The 20,209-nt window shown below is 54.2% G+C and overlaps 1 protein-coding gene across 2 annotated transcripts in view; it reads left to right on the top strand.

The window, feature by feature from the left end:
* The first annotated feature begins 222 nt into the window (after positions 1-222).
* The window catches only part of LOC306644099 (two pore channel protein 1-like), a 35,395-nt gene continuing 15,408 nt past the window's right edge, over positions 223-20,209 (top strand). For both annotated transcript variants that reach the window (XM_079110656.1, XM_079110655.1), the window contains exons 1-9: positions 223-332; positions 7,797-7,879; positions 8,913-9,027; positions 11,757-11,885; positions 15,290-15,406; positions 15,502-15,620; positions 15,796-15,897; positions 17,098-17,224; positions 18,768-18,969. In XM_079110656.1, the coding sequence (XP_078966782.1) occupies positions 258-332; positions 7,797-7,879; positions 8,913-9,027; positions 11,757-11,885; positions 15,290-15,406; positions 15,502-15,620; positions 15,796-15,897; positions 17,098-17,224; positions 18,768-18,969 (1,069 nt within the window). In that variant the 5' untranslated portion in view covers positions 223-257. The remainder of the gene's footprint in view (positions 333-7,796; positions 7,880-8,912; positions 9,028-11,756; positions 11,886-15,289; positions 15,407-15,501; positions 15,621-15,795; positions 15,898-17,097; positions 17,225-18,767; positions 18,970-20,209) is intronic.

The following is a 20,209-nucleotide window of genomic DNA, read 5'->3' as shown; positions in this document are numbered from 1 at the left end:
GCATTGGCCCAGCTGTCCCCTTGGCCCCGCGCGCGGGCCACCCCGCCCCGCCCCACCAGCGCGCCGCCGGGAAGGGGCCTCCGCCCGGAGCCCTCCGCGCTGGCCGCCGCAGGTCCTCCGCCTCCCGGGCCGGCAGACTAGCCGTGGTCACGTGGAGGGCAGAGCGCAGCTGGGGCCTCTAGCTGGCCCGCGGAGGGCAGAGTCCGCCGGCTCGGCCCCGACGCTCGCGCATCCCTGCCACGCACGCCGCTGCCGCGATGCTGGGGACCGGTCCAGCCGCGGGGGCGCGCCGCCTGCGCCCCGAGCCCCCTGAGGAGCTGCCATCCCAGGAGGTAAGGGACGCTGCCAGCCGCGCCCGAGGGCGCTCGGATCTCAACGTGTCTGGTCTCCAGCCTGCCCTTCCCGCGCCGGACGCTTCCCGGGAGAAAACGAACCCGTTAAATGCCGGCGCCGGCTGCTGCAAATGAGGGCCCGTGAGGGGACCTGGGGCGGGGAGCCCCTCAGCTTGGGGCTTTCTCTATCCTCTGCGCCCAGGGAGCCCCAGTGCTCTGGAGAGCTGCGCAGCGCGGAAGCGCATAGCCGCTGGAGCGCAGCCCTGCGCCTTGGGGTCACTTGCAGAGCTGTCAAGCCTGTGCCCCGGGAGAGGCGTCCCATCCGCGGGGACTGCGCGGCATCGGCGGGCGCCGTGGCTCTGTGCTGAGTTCCTGCAGGTGGGACCTGATTGCTCAGCGAGCCGCGCACTGCGCTGTAGGGCGGCAGGGTGCTGATTGCAGCCCTGGCTCTTCCCAGGCCCGCGGGACCCAGCTCCACAGTTTGCTCTTGTGTGACAGACAGACTTCTTTAGAAGACTTGGAGCTTCCCAGCAGCTGCTCCGGGGCTGTGTCCTTTGGCTGGATAAGGCAGAGGGTGGGGAGACAGGCAAGAACCCCTGTTCTGATGGAGCAGTTATGAGATCATGGGTTGGTCACCTCCTTGAACCTCCGGTTTCTCCCTCTGTAAGGTGGGGATGGTAACTCGCAATCACCTTGGAGGAGTCGTCAGTACGGGTGACCTTGCTGGTTGGTTCAACCCAGTGCCCGGCACACCATGGCACTGCATTTCCTTCAGGTTGTGCAAGTGTGTAGGAGGTCAGAGTGTTTTAGTCCCTCTTCCCATCTTTCTTGGGCTAGTCCTATCATTCAGCTCTGGGCTGAATGGTATCCCTTGCCACTTTGCTTCCCAGTGGCTATGCAGCCTGTTGGAGAGGGAGGGTTCATAGGGCCCTTAAGTGTAGGGTGGTACATTGGACTTCCTCTCTCTGGCCTACTGTTCTCCCACAGAAGTTAGGCCACTTCCAACAGGTGGATTCTACTATGTCATCTCTCCCTAAGGGAGCAGGCAAAGGACCAGGAGGAAGATGTGGTTTCCTTGTTCCCAATCCTGCCTTTGATCCCAACATCTACAAAAGAAAAGGCTTTATTGTGACCACTAGAGTCTTCCTGGAAAGAAGATCATTTTAGCCTGAGCTACTCGATGCCCTCCCTCTGGGTACTTCATATTTCTTTGTCTAAATAAGAGGCAAATGCAAATGACTAATAATTTGAGAGGTCAAGAAATACAGCCGGGCATGGTGGCACATTCCTGGAGTCCCAGCAGCTGGGGAGGGTGAGACAGGAGGATCGCAAGTTCAAAGCCAGCCTCAGCAACTTGTTGAGGCCTTAAGCAACTTAGCAAATAGAAGAACAGAAAGCAGTCCAGACTCCTGGCTGACCCCCGTGTGGGCAGTTTTGCTTAGTGCATGTCTACAGGAGTCAGATATTTTGTGACTCAGGGTCTTTCAAAGACCTCATCTGGGGAGCGGGCACAAAGGGTAAGGCACATGGTACCAACACAGTCCTCAACAGAGCCCATACTTTCCGAGGTGGCTGAACATCTAGATCTCTGGAGGTCCTTGGCGAGGTGACTGGGTTAACCCTTTATAAAAGTCAGCTTTGGGTCACGTTACAGGAAACTGCATAGTCACCTGAAGAACGCACCAGCACCCCCTCCTTTCAAGGAGTTTTTTAGAACTCATCCTGCAGGGGTTTCCTTTGGCAGCTACTGAGATGACAGCCTACTTTTGGGGGGAATTTGCCCACATGTTCAGAGTCAAAACAGAAATAACCCAATGTTGGCGATTCCGAACCCTCACTGTAAGTTAAATCATTGGAAGTTTTAGGAATGTACTTGGTTCAGCTTTGCCCCTGAGATTCTGATTTTATTGGTGAGGGTGTGGCTCATGCCACTGGTAACTTTAAGGCTGCTGGGGGATTCAAAGGTGCAGACAGGGCTGAGAGCTGCGCCCCACACCGTTTCTTTTCAACTGTCCTCTGTGGTCACCTCTTGATATTTGGTGCGCTTCTGTTTGAATGTTCTCATTCTTCAACCTTTTGGCGCTGGTCTTTGATCATTGTCTTCTAGCTCTTGGTCCCCTGGTGTTACCTTATAGCCATTCATGGAGGAGTCCTTGGCAGGGAAAATGGCAATTACCAGAAGGCCGTCAGGGTGAGCCGGGGTTCCCCAGCATCAGGAGAGCAGCACTGGTTAACTCTGGAATGTCCTCAGAGCAACATAAAACCAGCTGGCTAGGGGGGACAGGGCTGTGATGACCTGGAGGACCTGTCCCTTGCCCAAAGAAGAGCACAACCCCCACCTACCGCTCTGGTGTCACGTGGTCAGTCACTGATTGTAAAAATGGTACCGAGTCTTCCCATCCCTGAATGCAGGCCCCCTTGCAAGGTGACGTTGCAGCTCCTTTCCATAGGGTAGGGTCCACTTCTCCTGCCCTTGATCCTGGAGTTGGCCATGGGACTTGCTTTGGCCAATGGGACATTAGCAGACATGCCACAAGCAGAGGTGTGCAAAGCCCTTGAGTGTTGGTGTTGCTCTGCATGCACATGGTCAAGAGATGTGAGCAAGACCCTCCTGGAACACCCAGTGCCCATGACCTTCGGGATCAGCTAAGTTGACTCCAGAGAGGACCACCCGGCTGACCCACCATATGGGAAAACACAAGTGTTTGTTCAGGTGACGAAGTATCAGGGTGGATAGCAAACCCTAACCGTAACGCAGCCCCACCTTGCCAGAGGTCCTGATCTTTTAAATAGGAACCACAAGTTCAAATTTTTGTGTAAGCTCCAGTTTTGAAAAAATCTGAATTAGTAGCCAGCATCCTAAATGCATCCTACGGGCCGAACAGTGAATCTTTGGGCTGCACTTGGCCTGTGGTTGTTGGTGTGCCACTCGCTGTGCCCAGGGACACGAGGTGTGTCCCGACACCTCCCAGGAGCGCCCTTTCACCCGCCCTTCTTGCGCGCTGTCTGTGTGGGATGCACGTGCACAGGCACGGCCCTGGCTTCTCTGGGGTCTTTCCAGGTGGAGATCTGAGCTCCTGGGATTGGGAGTCTTCCTGGAGGAAGTGCAGTGTGAGGTGGATTCCAAGGAAGGAAAGGGGGAGGGACAAACCTGGGTGTGAGCATGAGGTCAGGCATGGAAGTGGGCCCGCAGTGGCAGCGCACAAGGAGTCCCATCTGTTTTGTGCAGAGAACAGCGACCCCGGAGGGAGAGTGGAGGAGAGAGAGTTGGAGAGAGGGATGGTGGGGCCCCTGCATGCTGAGCTGAGGTTTTCCCACTCGGGCATCTGGGCAGAGAGAAGGGCTCTCAGCGAAGAAAAGTCTCAGGAAGCCTTTGCCCAGGGTGCCACGCGGAAAGCAAGGACCTGCTCCATTTTATCAGTGTGCAGAACAGATTTATGGGAGGACCGAGGAGGGAGGACCCATAACGTTCGCAGCCACAGACGGACTGTTGGCACTGGAAAGAAAAACTGGAGGGTAGAGGATTTAAATTAGAATTTGCGGGAACGTCTCTTGAACTTAAGAAATGGTTAGTTATGCTGAGTTTCTTCCCCATACCAACAAGACACGCGAGCTGTGTTTCCAAGCACGTCTATCAGCGGTTCCAGTTCCCCCAGCCCCCGGGACTGACTGCAGGCGGCCTGTCGTGGCCCATTCCCTCGGCCAGTGAAACTGGAGAAGGTCTTTATTTACTGGGCGCTTTGGAAGGAACTTCCTTGCTCCCCACTGAGAGCTTCTGTTATCATCTTTTCCTGCTCTCGGCGCTCTCCTCCCTTCTAAGGGACTTGCCTTCCTTCGAGTAGGCTCACAAAGTTGGGGGCAGGAAGGGAGCGAGGAGACGCCACCACCTAAAACACATCCTTAAATCTCAAGGAGAAGAAAGGAAACGTCACGGCGGTGAGAAGAGGAGGCAAAGGCCGGCAAGGGAAGTCTGTCACTGTGGCGGTGCCGTGAGGATGGACAGCGTCAGGAAGCCGTCGGCAAGGGCCGTGACTGGACGATCAGATCACTTGAACTCTGAAGAGCGAGACTGCCGGGCTGGTCTGGGTGTGCTCTGGGCATCAGGGTCGCTGGGGGCTCCGAAGGCCATTGTCACCTGCTGTGGGGATGGAGGAGCCCTGGGTTCACCAGGGCCCTCTGTGGGCTGGTGCAGCCACATATGAGGCGCCTCTGGGGGAACATCTGTATTTGGTTGTTGCAGTTTTCATAGTAGATATGGACAGTGGTTCCCGTGTGCTGTAAATTGGATCTAGAATGTTCCCTAAAGGCCCACAGGTTAAAGGCTCTGTCCTCAGTCTGTGACTCTCTTGGGAGGTGGTGGAACATTTAGGAGGTGGGTCCCGTGGTGGATAGTAGGGTGTGCCCTTGAGGGGGATATTGGGACCCTGGTCCCTTCCTATCTTTCTCTTTCTGCTTCCCAGCTGCCATGAAGTGACTGGGTAGCTCTACCATGCACTGCCTGCCGTATTGGTGCACCTCACCACAGGCCTAAAGCAAAAGGACCAATTGAACATGGACTGAGAACTCTGAAACTGTGAGCCAAGATAAATCTTTTTCTCTTTATAAGTAGAGTGACCTTAGGTCTTTTCTTACAGTGGCAGGAAGCTGACTAACACACCATGTAAATTGGAATTATACAATATTGGGATGGGGTGTCTAACAGAGGCCACATTCTTGGGTTGGTTGAAAAGAGTTTGTTTTCTGGGAAGATACAAATGGCTTGAGTACAAGTAAGCATGCTTATTACAACATGTCTGCTAAGAACACCACTTCCCCAGTGAAATGGGCAGGAGAGCTAGAAGTTGCACAGTAATGGGACAAGGGAAGTAGGCCCAGAAGGCAGAGAGATTTTAAATGGAGACAAATGTCAGAAATGTGACTCCTGTTGAGAGTCTCGAGTGCTTCGTGGCCTGGTCCTGGAGCAGGCTTGGCATTACAGGGCATGAGTGGATTTGAACATCCCAGGGTGTCCACGCGGCCAAGGACACTGCAGGAAACGTGCTGGTCACATTCAGGTCTGCTATCTGGGAGATGTCTAGGAGATAATCCCCAGGGCTGGCTCCTGAGGACAGGGAGGGGTGTTTCCCATCCTCCCTCTGGAGGGCTGGCACCTCAGGTTCATGAGCGTTGAATGACTCCTGTCCATGGACACTCTGCTTCTCTGGGTCCAGCCACACAGATGCTAATAGCTTCATTTTTTTCTTTTCTTCGTCTGGGCATCAATGAAACCCAGGCCTTGCACATGCTAAGCACACACTCTACGCCACAGCCCTGCATCGTCTTTTAGAACCAGGAACAGCAGCGACCTGCAAAGATTTTGCCATAAATACTTTTGTAAAAAGCCTTAATGTTAGAATTCTTTGCTGTCCCAGTGTGTGACCTTTCTGAGGTTTAAAGAAACTTTTTTTAAAATCCATTTATTGTTTTTTTTATTTGTTCTTTTTAGTTATAAATGACAGTAGAAATTATTTTGACATATTTATATAAACTAAAGGAACTTTCTTAAAGAAAGTCAATGTGTATGCACTAAAAAAAGCTAGAAACAAACCAACTCTTATTGATGCTAGGTGTTTTCTACCTAAAACAAATTTCTAAGAGTATCCTGGGAAATTCTTTTATTCCTCAATATTACATGGTCAACAGAAACACAAGTGATATTAATAGTTTTTCTATTAATATTTTATTATGTGTAAAAGAAAAATGTGTGATGTGTTAAAACATATATGGTGCATCTTAGGTTTCAGTAATGTGCCCTAATGAATTGTCCTTCCAGCCCTGGAATGTGTGTGACTCAAAAAGTGATCCATTTGTACAGCCATGAGTTTATCTTTGAGGTTTGCTCCACATCAACTTTTAATTCAAGCATTTGTTTTTCTTTTTGGATAATTTTTAACAGCTTTAGTCAACTATGATTGACATGCATCAAACTGTGTTTATTTGGTGAGTTCTGACATGTGAAGACACTTATGCTATTAACACCACAGGAAGGACAATGACCTCATTTGTCTTGCCTCCAAGTTTCCTGTACCTGTGGGTTGTCCATCCCTCATGCCCTCCTCCCTTGTCCCTGAACAACCACTGACCTGGTTTTTGAACTGGATGAGTTTGCATTTTCTTGAGTTGCAGGGAGAAGGTTGGCTTCTTTCACTCAGCACGATTGTTTTGAGATTCATGCATCTCATTACTGGTATCAATGTTCACTTCTTTTTATTCCTCAGTAGTATTCTGTTGTATAGATTTATCACACTTTGCAGATCCGTTGACCTGTTTGTGGACATCTTGGTGGTTTCTAGTTTGGGGTTAAGTGATGAACATTTATGTACAAGTGTAGCCCTGGAACTGTGTCTGACATAAGCCACATTCTTGGACTGGGTGTACAGGTCTTTGTGTGGACATGCAATTTCTTTGTTTTGGGTAAGTACTTAGGAATGGATTGAATGGCTGGGTCATGTTGTTTAACTTTTTAAGGCAATACCAAACTGTTTTCCAAAGTAAATACACCACTTTCCATTTCTACCAACAACGAGTGTTCTACTTGCCCCACATCCTTGTCAGCACTTAGTATGATTGGTCTTTAATTTTAGCCATTCTAGTGAATGGGTAGTGATATGTCATTGTGGTTCAGATATGCATTTCCCTGATGTCTATTGACGCTGGACATCTTTTTATGTACTTATCTTCCACCCACATATCTTCTTAGTGAAATAACTGTTTTAAGATTTAATAACTAATGTTTATGTTTATAATGTAGTATATAATGCATGTTTAAAAAGTGTTGCAACATGCAGCAAGCTTAGGAAATACAGTTCTAGTGCATCTATAAACATCTACTATGGATGTTTGATCTGAAAACTAGTACAGATGCCCCTTGTCTTATGATGGGGTTATGACCCAATAAATCTATTGTAAGTTGAATATGTTGGTAAGTTAAAAATGCATTTAGATATACCTAACCTACCAGACTTGCAGCTCAGCCTTGCCTCTCTTCAATGTACTCAGAGCTCTGTGTTAGCCTATGGTTAGGCAGAGTCATCTAAAATGAAGCCTATTTTGCAATAAGATGTTGAATACCTCGTGTGGTTGACAGGACCTTGGCTCAATGCTCTGCCCAGCATGGGGAGAGAATGTCATGCTAAACGTTGCCCGCCCAGGAAAAGACCCACATTCGAATATTAAGATAGCATCTGCCAAATGTAGAATTGCATTATCAAAGTTGAAAAGGTTGAATTTGAACTATTATAAGCTGCAGGATCCTTGATTCCCAGGGAAACACCAGGAGGGGCGCCACGGCTGTGGTGATGGGGGCCACCTCCTGGGGAAGGGGCTGGAGGCAGCGGGTAGGGCTCTCTCCATACCTGACAATACCCACAAGGAAAAGCAGTCTGGTTCCTGTGATTCCTATGCTGACCTTTTCTCCCTTTCCAGAACCTTCTCCTGGCGGCTGCCTATGTCTCAGATGCCCAGTACAACAGAAACGTTCCGTTCCGAACTTCCCCTCAGGCTATCAGGTAATCAAAGCATCCAACTGCCTGGCCTGTCCGCCTTAATGATCTAGAGAGCGAACCAAATGCGAAGGCATTCTTTCCGCAGATATTTTTCAGAAGGGTCTAGGGTACGGCACACACGTTTGGGTGAAACCCAAGAGCTTTGTGTTTTGTGGTGCTGGGGGTCCGACCCAGAGACGGGCACGTGCGGTGAGCGCTCCAGCATGGAGCAGCACCCCAGCCCTGAGCCCCGTGCCCACATGCAGGGAGATCCGATCAGTTAAGAGCACATCATCGAGTCACAGGCACCACCAGGGCCAGGAGGTGGAGCGTCCAAGCTGAGCACACATGCCCCCTTCCCTCCGAGCCCTCCACGTCCTCTCAGGGCCACCTGAAGGGCTCTGTCATCCTCTCCTGCTCCCCGGCAGCTTGTGCTCTGACCAGTTGGAGGGGGAGCTAAGACCAAGCCCTCGACTAGAACAAGGAAGGACCATTTCTTCCACCAGGGCTCAGCGTCCTCGGTGTCTCCAAAAGCAACAAATCCCTCATCCCCGCAGGCTGCCACCCTGGGGGCATCTGGCATGTGGCAGCCACGCCTGTTCCCATCTACCCCGTTGAGATGGGCTGATGCACGTTTCTATATCAGGCTTGGCTACACCCCCGTGGCGTTAGGGCACTTTGACTGGGGGTCCGCTCTGCCAGTCACTGGTGGGAGAGCTCGCTTATTACTGTCGCCTCATTCCCAAGAAGAGGGTGCTCCAGCCGGCTCGAGAGGGCCCACCCAGTGTGCGTCTGGCTGTTTTCTGCCAGCGTTTTGCAGTGTGAGCAGAGTGGACAGAACTTCAAGTTCTCCCGAGAACTTAAAGGGCCCACTGTTGGTCTTGCTCATTTGTTTGCCCATTTGATTTGCAGTGCTGGGGATGGAACCCTGGGCCCATGCTGGGCTCATGCCCTGCCATGGAGTGACCCAGCCCCTCCAGCCTTTCGCAGAGGGTCTGAGGGCTCCCTCAGCTGCTGCTCAGCGGTTCTGACCCCCTCTCTTGCTCTTCCTCTCCAGACTGTATGGTCTTTATAACCACCGTGCCACGCGGGCAGCCACCTACTTCTTCATCTGTGTCAGCCTCTCCCTTGCCCTGTTTGAGGAACCGGCGCTCTTCCCACTACCGTTCTGGGTAAGCATTAGAGAAAGAGGTGGTCAGCCAGACCTGGTCCCCAACGGGTGACCCTTGCCTCTTCCTTGTTTGCCTCAAATGTCAACAAATAGGAATTTGACTTTGTTTCTTGCTGGAGCTTCAAAGAATTCTGGGCTAATATGTCAACCACAGGGATTTTGAGGGCAGTGAGTCTCAGTCTTCTGCTGACTGAAGAAGTCCGATGGAGATGGTGGGAAGGTTTTAGAGTACGCCTGTTCAGTGCCAAGGAGGACATGTCATCATGCGGGCAGCGTGGCATGTGCACGCGCCCCAGTCCAGCTTCTGTCCTCGTGGTGAATGATAGGATGGTGTACTGGTGGTCTGTACCTGGGCATGGGGGTTTTGAATGACACACCCCAGGTGGGTCTGAATGGCTGGTCCCTGTCTTGTCACTGCTCTCACCTGTCACAGTGGCTGTCATCTGCTGGGTGCCTCTGTCCACCCAGAACACTCTATCCTCTGTGTTCTCTTCAGCCTCGCTATTCCCCAGTAGATGGCACCAACCCCTTCCAACCCGGAGCTGAGCCTGAGGAGGCTTGTCTAACTTGCCCAGGGTCCCTTGGTCACAAGCATGGAGTCAGGTCCGTCCAACTTCAAAGCTATTGCTTTTTAATGATGACGTGGTTATTTTTTCTTCCATGCTTCAGTTAGTTCTTGCTGTGTAACAAATTACCCCCAAACTCAAACATTTAAAACAGGGTCAGGAAACTATGGGCCATGGGTCAGATTTGGTGGCTGCCTGTTTAAGTACAGCCTGTGAGCAAAAATAGTGCCATAAGTAGAATGTTTGTGTCCCCTGCCAAGAAATTCATCTGCTGAAACCCAGCCCCCCAAGTGAAGGTATTCAAGGTGGAGCATTTGGAGGATGGCTAGGTCATGGGGCGAAGTCCTCATGAGTGCAACTGATGCCCTGGTGGAAGGTGCCCTGGAGAGCTGCCTTGCCCCTCTGCCCTGTGGAGACACAGACAAAAGGAGGCTGTCCGTGAACCAGGAAGTGGGCTCTCAGCAAATCCAGATCTGCCCAAACCTTGATTTTGGACTTCCAGCCTCCAGAACAGAGGAGTCCCTTCCTGTTGCTCAGACGGCAGCCGGGCTCTGGCAGCCGGAGGGTCATGTCTTCTGATACCACGGGGTGAACATCAGAAGCGTAGTTTGGGCGGCCCCAGAGCAGCATCCCCACACTTCCGTGCCACCGAGACCCTGTGCTCGCGGGCTCTCTGGTGGAAGCCTTTCGGCCGGCAAACACAGGTTGGCAGGAGCAGAGCTGTGCACTCCCAGGCCTGGCAGGACTCCCTCCACCCCCCAGTGCCGGCCCAGCCTGGCCCAGGTGCGAATCCTGCGGAGGACCCACCTTGGCCCTTGCCTCCTCCCCTGAGTCCTCACCCCTCTCTGGGTCATTGGTCCTGTGCAGCTCCAGGGTGACCACCTGGGTGTCAGCATGTCCCTCCAGCCATTGTGTGGTGGGACCCCGGCCCCTTCCAGGGGCTTTCTGGGCTTACCCAGACCCTCAAGCCCTCAGGGATGGGCTGGATGCAAAGGATCCAGTCCAGTCGGCGCTCAGGACCCAGGAGGGCGTGGCTGGGGGACGGCTTTCAGGCCTGGGGCTGACCGCTTCCTTCCTGTCCCTTTGAGTCCCACCCCTCCTGCCCTCCGCCCAGGCCTTGCCCTCTTCCTGGTCTATGCCAGGCTGCCCCCTTGCCCTTCTCTTCCTCCTTTGCTGCCCCCTTCTCCTGTTGGTGGAGGGAGAGCTCCTGCTAGGGAGGTGTCCCTGCATCACAGCAAGCTGGGGCACATCCTGGCTGCCAGTTTCAAGGCTAGCGGCATGCAGCGAGGTAGGAGCTGGGGCCCTGTGACCCCTGGAGGGACACTGGTGAGGACTTCATGCTTCATCTCCATGGCCTCTCGCTGAACAGGCAAATCCAGGCAGCATGGCGGAAGGACTGTGAGGTTGAAGGAATGAGCCGCCATTTCCAAACACATCTCTGGGGAGGGCCTTAGTTCATTTCCTATAACAAGATTCCCGAGACCAGGTAGTTTATAAGGAATAGGAGTTTATTTCATTCATGGCCCTGGAGACTAGAGAGTCCAGGCATCTGGTGAGGGGTCTGTGCTGCGTCCTAACATGAAAGGGGAGCACCTGGGGAGACAGAGAGAGCGCTGGGACTCTCTCCTCTGCTCGTAAGGCCACCGATGCCATCCTGGGCCCCCCTCAAGACCTCACCTAATCCTGACCCCTCCCGAAGGCACACCTCCAAATACCATGAACATTTGGGAATTAAGTTTCCAACACGAGAACCCTGGGCACACACTGGACCGCAGCCAGGAGCTGCCCTACTATTGAGTGACAGAGTTTCTAGAAGCCTCTCGGGGCTGCGAATGTGGCAGCATGAGGGCAGGGGATGCCTGCCTGTGTCCTGCCTGCCCTCGTCTTTCCTGGGGGACATGTTCTGGTCTTCAGCTGCTGCCTTAGCCCCCAGAAGCTCTGCCCCTTGGGGCTCTGGAACCCTGACCCCAAGGCAGGTTTCCTCTGACGGGAAGGAACCATTCCACCCAGCAAAGAACTCTGCATGACTTTCAGTTAAATTCAGGGACCTGGCTAGTTCTTGGAGGGAGCCTGGAAAGGTAGGTGGGCAGTGGGGTCAGGGGCATGTGAGGACTGCAGCCCAGCCTGACAGTGTGACAGGGCTCACACTGTTCCCTCCTTGCAGGCCACCTCTGCAGCCGAAGTGCTCTGCCTGACTGCCTTCTTTGGGAGACTGGTCCACTTTGCAAAAGTCACTCCTCAGAAGGTTTTCTGGAAGGATACCAAAAATATCTGCATCATGGCCACCATCGCGGTGAGTGTCCATTACAGTGTCTGTGACCAGTGGTGGAAACGCTGAAGAGGAAGTTGCTGTAGGCTTGCTTTTGTTAAAATGACATTGCAGCATTGGAGCATCCGAATTCCCAAATGAAAGGGGAAAAGAGAACGATGTTCTTAGAGGAAAGTGAGTTGTGAACAGGTGAAGAACGTGAGCCAGCTCACCCCAGGGTTCAGTCTAACAAATTAGAATATGGATTAAAGCAACAATATAGACTCGTGTTGGCCTTTAAGGCAGAGCCAGCAACGCTGAGAGAACAGAAGCTGTACTGTGCCTGTTGGAGAGAGAGAGCAGCCCTCTTTCTGGAACATTTCTTGGTAGTTCCCTTCAGAGGTCTTAAATGTGCATGGGATCACACCCTGGCCTTCCATACCAGGGAATTTAGCAAAGAAGGACATATTAGAAGATTTGGTGACAAAATCAGTGGCAGCTGAGCTGGTCATAAGATTGAAGAATTGGACGTGACTCAGTTTCCCAAGAGTAGACAGAACAGGAGGGTGTGCAGTTGGGGGCCACAGCCGCGCAGCCCTGGGTGGGGCTCGGGTGGAGGTGTGTGTCTGGGAGGGATGCTCGCCATCGGTCCCAAAGAGCAGGGAACAGTGCAGGAGAGCACTCCTGGTTGAAGAGAGGAAGAGGAAAGAAGGCTGGGCATTCGCAGGGTCTCTGGAAGGGTGGAGGCAGGCAGGGGCCGTCTGAGCCGCTTCCGTCCTGTGCAGAGGGCTCCTGCGTGATGGGAGGGAGCTTCCTCCTCCGGTTACCGCAGCTCGGGCTCAGGCCGCTGCCCTTTCCTGGGGTCATCCAGAGTCGCCATGAACACCGCTGCAGGGCGGGGACACCGCTCTATCTGGTGTTGGTGTCCCTCCGAGTTCCTCCGCTGCACGGCTCTGGCACGCTGGTCACTAGTCACGGCCACATCTGGGTTCAGCTCACACCTAGTGGCCCTGGTTCACAGGGCTTGGTGGCCCACCCTCCTCCCCTCCCAGGCCCGCCTCCCCAGGCCCCGGACGCCTCTTGCACCCTCTCCTTTCCCTCCTCTGTCCCGCCTGGTCCTCTTTGGCCTCTGGCCTGGCTTCAGTGTGGTCCTCTGCTGCAGGCCACTCTCTTGTCACAACACGGTCCAGGCCCTGTCACCCTCCCCTGCCCATCACCTTGACCTTGGACCCCGGATCTTGTGTTTCAGGCGCTCCTACCAGATTCCCTCCCCAGATGCCTGCAGACCCGTCCCTCCCTGCCGCAGTGTCCCCGAGCTTCCTGGGTCTGCACCTTCCCACCTGCCCGCCTCACCCCGCGGGCAGCCGCCTCTGCCCCCCACAGACCGCCACTGCTCCGCGTAGGGCGGTTCTTTTGCCCTTTCTCTGAGGATTTGCTTCATCTTTCCTTCCACATCGGCAGAGGCCTCACAACACGCAGAGTGCTGTGCTTTCCTGATTTCTCGGAATATCTTCATTTTCTATTATGAAGAAGTAACATGAGCATACTTGGTCCCAGGAGGTACCTGTGACCATGAGCTGGGGTTCAGTCCCTAATGGTGCAGGAGTGGGAGGGTGGGAAGGTGGGTAAGGAAACTGTAAGGAGAGAAGAAAGAGAGAGGGGGAGGGGGAGGGACAGCCGGGGGAGGGGGGAGAGAGGTGGGGGGAAAGAGAAAGAAGGAAACAAAGGGAGAGAGAGGGGAGAGAAAGAAAGAAAGAAAGAGAGAGAGAGAGAGAAAGGAAAAAGGAAGGAAGGAAGGAAAGAAAGAAAGAAAACTGTACATTATTTTTGGGGAAAAAATAAGAAATTCAAGCTGTGTGTGTGTGTATGAGTGAGAGAGAGAGAAAGTTATTGTTGGAAAAAAAGAGAACCTTAAAACTAGAGAGTCCGGAAGGTGGTGAGACGCCCCTGCCTGATCGAGGGTCTTGGACGACCTGCCTGGTGCCGCAGCCCCCGTGGGAGCAGGTCCGTGCCCTCTGCTCTGGGGTCCGCGGGTCCCCTCAGACCCAGCCGAGCGTGGAGCGCAGCGGTTCCCCTGGTGCTTTCAAAACCTCCCTCACCATGCGATGCTCCCGCTTCCCATCACCCAGGGCTTTCCATGTCCCGGCAGAGAAAGGCCAAAGCTGTTGTTCTGGACACCAGGACGAGAGTCCCCTCGGCCCACTCTCCCGTCCATCCCTTGCTGGCTCCGAGCCCGGGCTGCACAGCCCTCGCCTCCGGTTCCCGGGTGGCTTCCGCCAGGCCTGCAGCCAGCTGGACGGTATGGCCTGCTCCCGGGGCCTCGCCCTCAGCCACAGCCTTGGATGCCGAGCACCTGTGGTCAGCCCTGTCCTCCCACTGGACGCTGGGCAGCTCCTTCCGCCCGCTCTCTGCTCTCTGACACCTAGGAGGCACTCTACAGGAACCCAGTGAGGGTGCCCTTGTTCCTTTGTCTCTGCCCCCATTGCCCTTTGGGGCGACTTCCAGGGCTTCCCAGCTTCAGGGACAGACTGTCTTCCCAGCCTGGCCCTCGAGCCGCCTGCCGCTGGCCTCGTCACTTGCTGCTGCTGCCCCCGCCCTGCTCCCAGGACCCTTGCTCTGGGGCAGGGCCCTTCTTGTCCTGTCTCTGTGTCGTCTGCTCTCTTGAGCAGGCTGGGAGGCTTTTCAAAGTGCAGCCAGTCTTCAGGATTGCATCGGGCGCTGCCTCCTCCAGGAAGCCTCCTCAGATACCGGCCCTGTCGCTGCTCCCCTCCAGTTGTGTGGGGTGTCCGTGTCTGTCTGTCTCCTGCTGTGATGGGCCATCCTCGAGGGCTCTCTCTGGTCCTCTGTGTCTCACCCAAAGGGACTGAATTCACATTGACGATGGTGATTTATTCCTCTTTTACTTACATTTTCCCAGGATACACTGGCTCTTCTTTCGCCCTGTTCTCAGGTTGGTCTTTTGCAGACAAACCTGATGCTGATTAAGTTCAGCCGGGGCTTCTGTACTCTAGCTATCTTTACCTGTCACCAAGTTGGATGACCTCTTCACGACAAATAGAGGAAAGTAAGCAGGATGTGGGCTGGAAGCACGTGGCCGTGTGATACATAGGGAGGGCCTGGACGTCAGACCCACTGGATTGCAGTACAATTCTTCCCCTTTCTAGCTGTGCGACCAGAGGCTGTGTACTTACCCTCTCTGTGCCTCATGCTCCTCCATCCAGTGACAGTGTCCACCTCATTAGTGTGGCGAGGCTACGGTGAAGTCAAACCTGGCAGAGTCAAACCTCAAATGTCAGCTATGATGACTGTCGTATTACAAAACTGGATTTATGCTTGCCTTTTTACAGAGCCCTGTGACTCCCCTGGGTACATAAATCCGCACCCTTGTGATCGCTTCCTCTGTCCTTAGACAGTGTGACACTGATGTCTCTGTCCTGTGCCCCCCACAGCTGACCTTGATTGATCTGATCATCTACGGGTCCCTGGAGGCTGCTCACATCCACAGTGTCAGGTGGTCAAGGGCCTTACGGCCAGTCTTCCTAATTAACCTCCCTGAAAGTCGACAGGTAAGGGCCCGATTTAGGAGATGCGATGCCCTGGTTTGGTTTCTGCAGAAACTTGGTCGATTTCTGGTCAATGACATGGAGTCCCGACTCCCTAGATCCGCAGGGCTTTGCGCAGCATCCGGAACACACTGCCGGACATCCTCTACGTCCTCCTCCTGTTTCTCTTCAGCGTGCTGATGTTCTCCCTCATGGCCCTGAAGCTCTTTGGGGACAGGTGAGCATGCCTCCCAGAACCTTCACCTGTGAAATCTCCCCCTCTGGGCCACGTCTGTCCCTGAGGCTGGCTTCTTTCCCAACACTCCGAAAGCGCTCTTGAGCCAGGAGAAGGTCAGAAGCCACATGTGATTTATGTGTGTGGTTTTCACTTTGTGCTCCTGGTTCCTCGTCAGGGGGCTGAAGACAGCGGAAGGGACACCCTACTTCACCAACCTCCTGGAGATCACATTCGAGCTCTATGTGCTGGTCACAACGGCCAACAGCCCTGACGTCATGTACGTGGCTCGTCCTGCTCACGCGCCCCTGGTCCCTAAGGGAGCTCCGGTTGTTAAAAGCAGCTGAGAGGCCGGTGGGCGGCTCAGGGTGGAGCTGGCCTGGTGCGTGTGAGGCCTGGGTTCCCTCCCAGCACCGCAAACGACAAGCCAGCCGAGCAGCGGTCAATGCTGGGGGACGGGAAGAGGGACTTGCTGTTTAATCCTGCTTTTTGTAAAAACATTGAAGAATATGAACTTTAACATGAATGGTAGGCTTCACGTAGAACTAAATTTAGACAAATTCTTTTAAAATGGAAAGCCACGGGAGATAGTTCTGGAGAATCTGCTCTTAAACATTGGAGCCCATTTTCTCTTCTGGAATCTTCTCTGAGTCTCTATTTAAAGGCCTGTGCCGTCTCAGGGGAGGAGCCTTGGTGGGTTCTCCTAAGCACCCACGTGGCCGTGTGGCCCCGGGAAACAGGAAAGGTGTGTGAGCAGCGGTTGGATTGCCTCTTCCCCGAGGTGCCGCTCCGTCTCCACAGTATGAACACGCTGCAGGAGGAAACGGGGTTTTTCTAGTGCCTCTTTGTATGGATGTGCCTTGTTCCTGGGGTGAAGTGAGTAGCCGCGCAGCGCTGAGCAGAAAGCCCTTGGAGGGTGTGGGCGGAGCTCTCCCCTTCTGTCCAAGACCAGCCTGGGGAAGGGCAGGTGTCTGTCATCGCGGGATGGGCAGAATCCTGTTTGGTTCTCGCTCCTTCTGGGGCCTGGCCCTGGTGAAGACATAAGCAAGGGACGTCCCTGGCCCTGCCGTGTCCTGGGTCTTTCCCAGGCCCTGACTTCCCTTCCTGGAGGAAATCCAGTTTCCGTGGAAGTGGTTTACATTTGTGCGTCTCCTTCTGGCTAGCTGTTCGCGGTGCCTCTTTCCCTCTTGGTGACCTGGAGGGAGATCCGGCCCCTTCCACACTTGGGGTTCTCTGTCACTCGGGGCGGGTCGCTCTCCTCCCCGGGTGTGAGGTCAGGTCCTGCCATGTGGAATGTTGGCGCCTCCCTAAGGCACCAGGAATGTCAGAGGGCATGTTGGGAGGGAGCTTTAGAATTAGGGACCGTGACGGCTCTGGGGACCTTCACAGCCCTCAGGGGAGGTTTGATGTCACCTGGGGCCAGCCAGATATGCCACAGAACCAGGGAGGGGCCCCTGGGAGACACGCCATCCCCTCCTAGGATGCCCGCCTATAACTCCCAGTGGTGGTACTCCCTGTTCTTCATGGCCTACCTCGTGGTCAACACCTACATCTTCATGTCCGTCTTCCTGGCCGTGGTCTACAACAATTACCGGAAACACTTGAAGGTCAGCCGCGGGCATGGGGGGCGGGTGAGTGCCTGGCTGAGCATCTGGAGGCCCCTGTCATTTAGTCTGGGGGGCGAGGGCTCCGTGGCGTCTGGCTCCCTTCTGCTCCATGGTACTTTCCTCGGTTCTCCTGGCGGGGCTCACCGTGTGTCCCAAAAGATCTGAAGGACGTGGAGTCAGCGGGGGCTCCCGCCCTGGTGTGACAAAGCTTGTGGCTCGCTTGTGGCTTTTTTGCATCCCAAACTCAAGGCTCTGGGCAGTGAGTCCGTGTGATGGGCTGGAGACGCTCTCCCAAGCTTCCGCCTCCTTCCCCGCAAAGGGAAGCGCGTTCTTACAGCCAGCCCTTCCTGCCCCGGCCGGTCTGCTGCCTTGTGTCTGGACAATTCCTGAGGCCGGGAGGACAGAGGCTTCTGCGCGCTCCGCTGGAGGAAGCTGCGTGGGCCCTGGGGACGTCCCCACCCCAGCCATCCCGGCTCCCTCCTGGCTCTGCCGCCCACTGTACCGGGGGCCCCGCGGGAGGCTTCTTTTATTGTTGAGCGGAAAAACCTGCTTTTCCTTTGGGCTCTTTTTGGTCCTGTTCTGAATGTCCTGTTGCTGAGGGACGTCCCCCCACCGGGGGCAGGTGGAAAGTTGGGGAGAACAAGGGTGTTCGTGGTGAAGGGCAGGAGAACAGCAGAACAAACCTCGGAGCCCGTCTTTGAAGACACCTGGCTCCGTCCAGGTTCAAGGAACTCAGGGCTCCTGGCACCGAGGCCAGGCCTCCCTGGAGGAAGAGGCTGTTCCCGAGGTCTGGGTCTCCCTCCTCTCTTGCCCTGCTGGACAAACAGTTGATGTGCCTCCCCACCCCCAAGAACTCAGCCTTCTGTAAGTGCATCACCCAGCAAACACCTCGTAGAAGTGCTTATGTGCCCAGAGTCACCCGAGGTCTGAGGAGTCCATGGTGACTGAGACCCAGACCTTGCCCTTTAGGAAGGTACTGTCCAGCTGTGGGAGCCCATCAGGTGATGACCACTCAGGTGCAGACTCTCGGGGAGCAGTAAGGGTGAGCAGGGAAGCTGGCTGTAAGCCGAGGGCGATTCTCGAGTTTCCTCCTCTTCTGGAAAGTTCCGGGTGGTCAGGCAGGATGGCAGCCCAGGCAGCCTCCGCTCTCCACCCGGAACCCCCAGCCTGAGTTCTCTTTGTCCTCCTGTCTCTGCGCTGTCTTAATGGAGCTGTCTCCCGTCTCCCTGGGTCTCTCTCTCCTCAGTGGTGCCCTAGCCTCCTTCCTTTCTGGAATCTCCTCCCTCCGGGGCAGAATGGAGTCTGTCACCCTGTTTCCCACCACGGCTTCCTTCCCGGGCTGCCTCACCGACGCTCGGTGAGAGGAGTTCTGTGGCTGCAGACGGGTCAGCGAGGCGGACGTGGAGCGGGAGGGTCACCTCCTCACTGATTAGCAGACCTGTGGGCGACTCCCCTGGCCTCCTCCGTGACTTCCAAGCATTTGGTGTGGAAGCCACGCGCCTTCTGGAACCTTCTCTCACAACGCCCTCTCTGCCTTCTTAAGAACGAGATCCGCAAACTGGCCTGCCTGAAGCGCCACAAGATGGTGGAGGCGTTCCACCTCCTGAAGGTCAAGGTGGGCCCCGAGTCCGTGGTGACGGAGGCCGTGTGGAAGCGGCTGGCGAGGGCGGTGGCACCCGGCATCAGCAGCTCCCACCTGGAGCTCCTCCTGAGGATCTCGGACGAGGGACAGAAGGGGCACGTGGGTAAGGAGCTTCGCCTCTGACGGTCCTCTGCTTGTCTTCCCAGAGTGACGGGAAAGCGGCAGCGCCGTGCCCTCACCCTGGGCTCTGTGGGCCTTGGTCCCAGGATCCCTGCAGCACCAAACCCCCGGGAGCCGAGCCCTAGGGACCGTGGACCTCGCGTCTGCCTGGGCTCTCAGGCGGGCTCTGGATGGCCTGTGACGCCTGATGTAGTGAAAGGCCGCGGAAGCCCTCCTCACGCTAACTTGCTTAGACCAGTGACAGGAGGAACGGTCGCACCTGTTCATGCAGATGCACTTTGCCCCCAATACTTTTGACTTGAGGTTGGTTGAGTCTGGGAATGTGGAACCTGCAGGAACACAGAGGGATGACTCTATTTTAATTAAAAATTTTTAAAAAACTGGTACTGGGGATTGAACCCAGGGGTGTTTAATCACTGAGCCACACACCCAGCCTTTTTTCATTTTTAATTTAAGACAAGATCTTGCTGAGTTGTTGAAGGCCTCACTAAAGATGCTGAGGCTGGCCTTAACCTTGCCATCCTCTTATCTCAGCCTCCTGAGTAGCTGGAATTACAGGCATATGTCACAAGACCTACCTGCTGACTTTTTTTTTAAGATTAGCAAATACAATTTGGGTTCTCTGACCTCTGATTGCTGGCTTACTTTTGGAGTCAGGAAGGTAGACAGGTCCTCAGCATTTAGCTCTGCTCAACTTTGTCTCTTGAGTTGTGGTTCTATTTGTACACTAAAGGAAACCAAGACTCATCTAATTTGAAGAGGAATTAGTCATGGGCTTTTTTATAAAGGTCCATCCATGTGGCCAGGAGAAGGTGCCAGTCAGCAGTTGTTTTCATAGATTTCTCCATTATTTTTTGCCTTTTATGAAACAGTCCCATCAATTTAAACATCATTACCAGGGCAGTCATTTTAGGAAGATAAGCAGTAAGATTTGTTAGCGTGGGGGGATGGTTGGTTATATTTCTCAGAACATAGCAGAGCTTTCAACGACAGCGTTGATCATGAAAGTAGCAAATGACACTCTTCACAGTGGTCTCCCCTCTGAACAGGCAAGGGATGAAAAGGGTTCTTCTCACGTGCCCACTGGATCAGCAGGCGGGAGGGCCTGGGATTCCAAGGCCAACCCTAGAATCCTGTTAGTACTAAGGTGTTAGAACTTAATTCCAGTGTTCAAGTGAGAAGCATGAAAGACAAGTGTAGAAAAAAAGGGTTGAGTAGAATTA

The sequence above is a fragment of the Sciurus vulgaris genome (genome assembly GCF_902686455.1).
Source record: "Sciurus vulgaris genome assembly, chromosome: 14".
In the NCBI taxonomy this organism is placed as follows: domain Eukaryota; kingdom Metazoa; phylum Chordata; class Mammalia; order Rodentia; family Sciuridae; genus Sciurus; species Sciurus vulgaris.
This window is presented reverse-complemented; position numbering and strand designations above follow the sequence as displayed.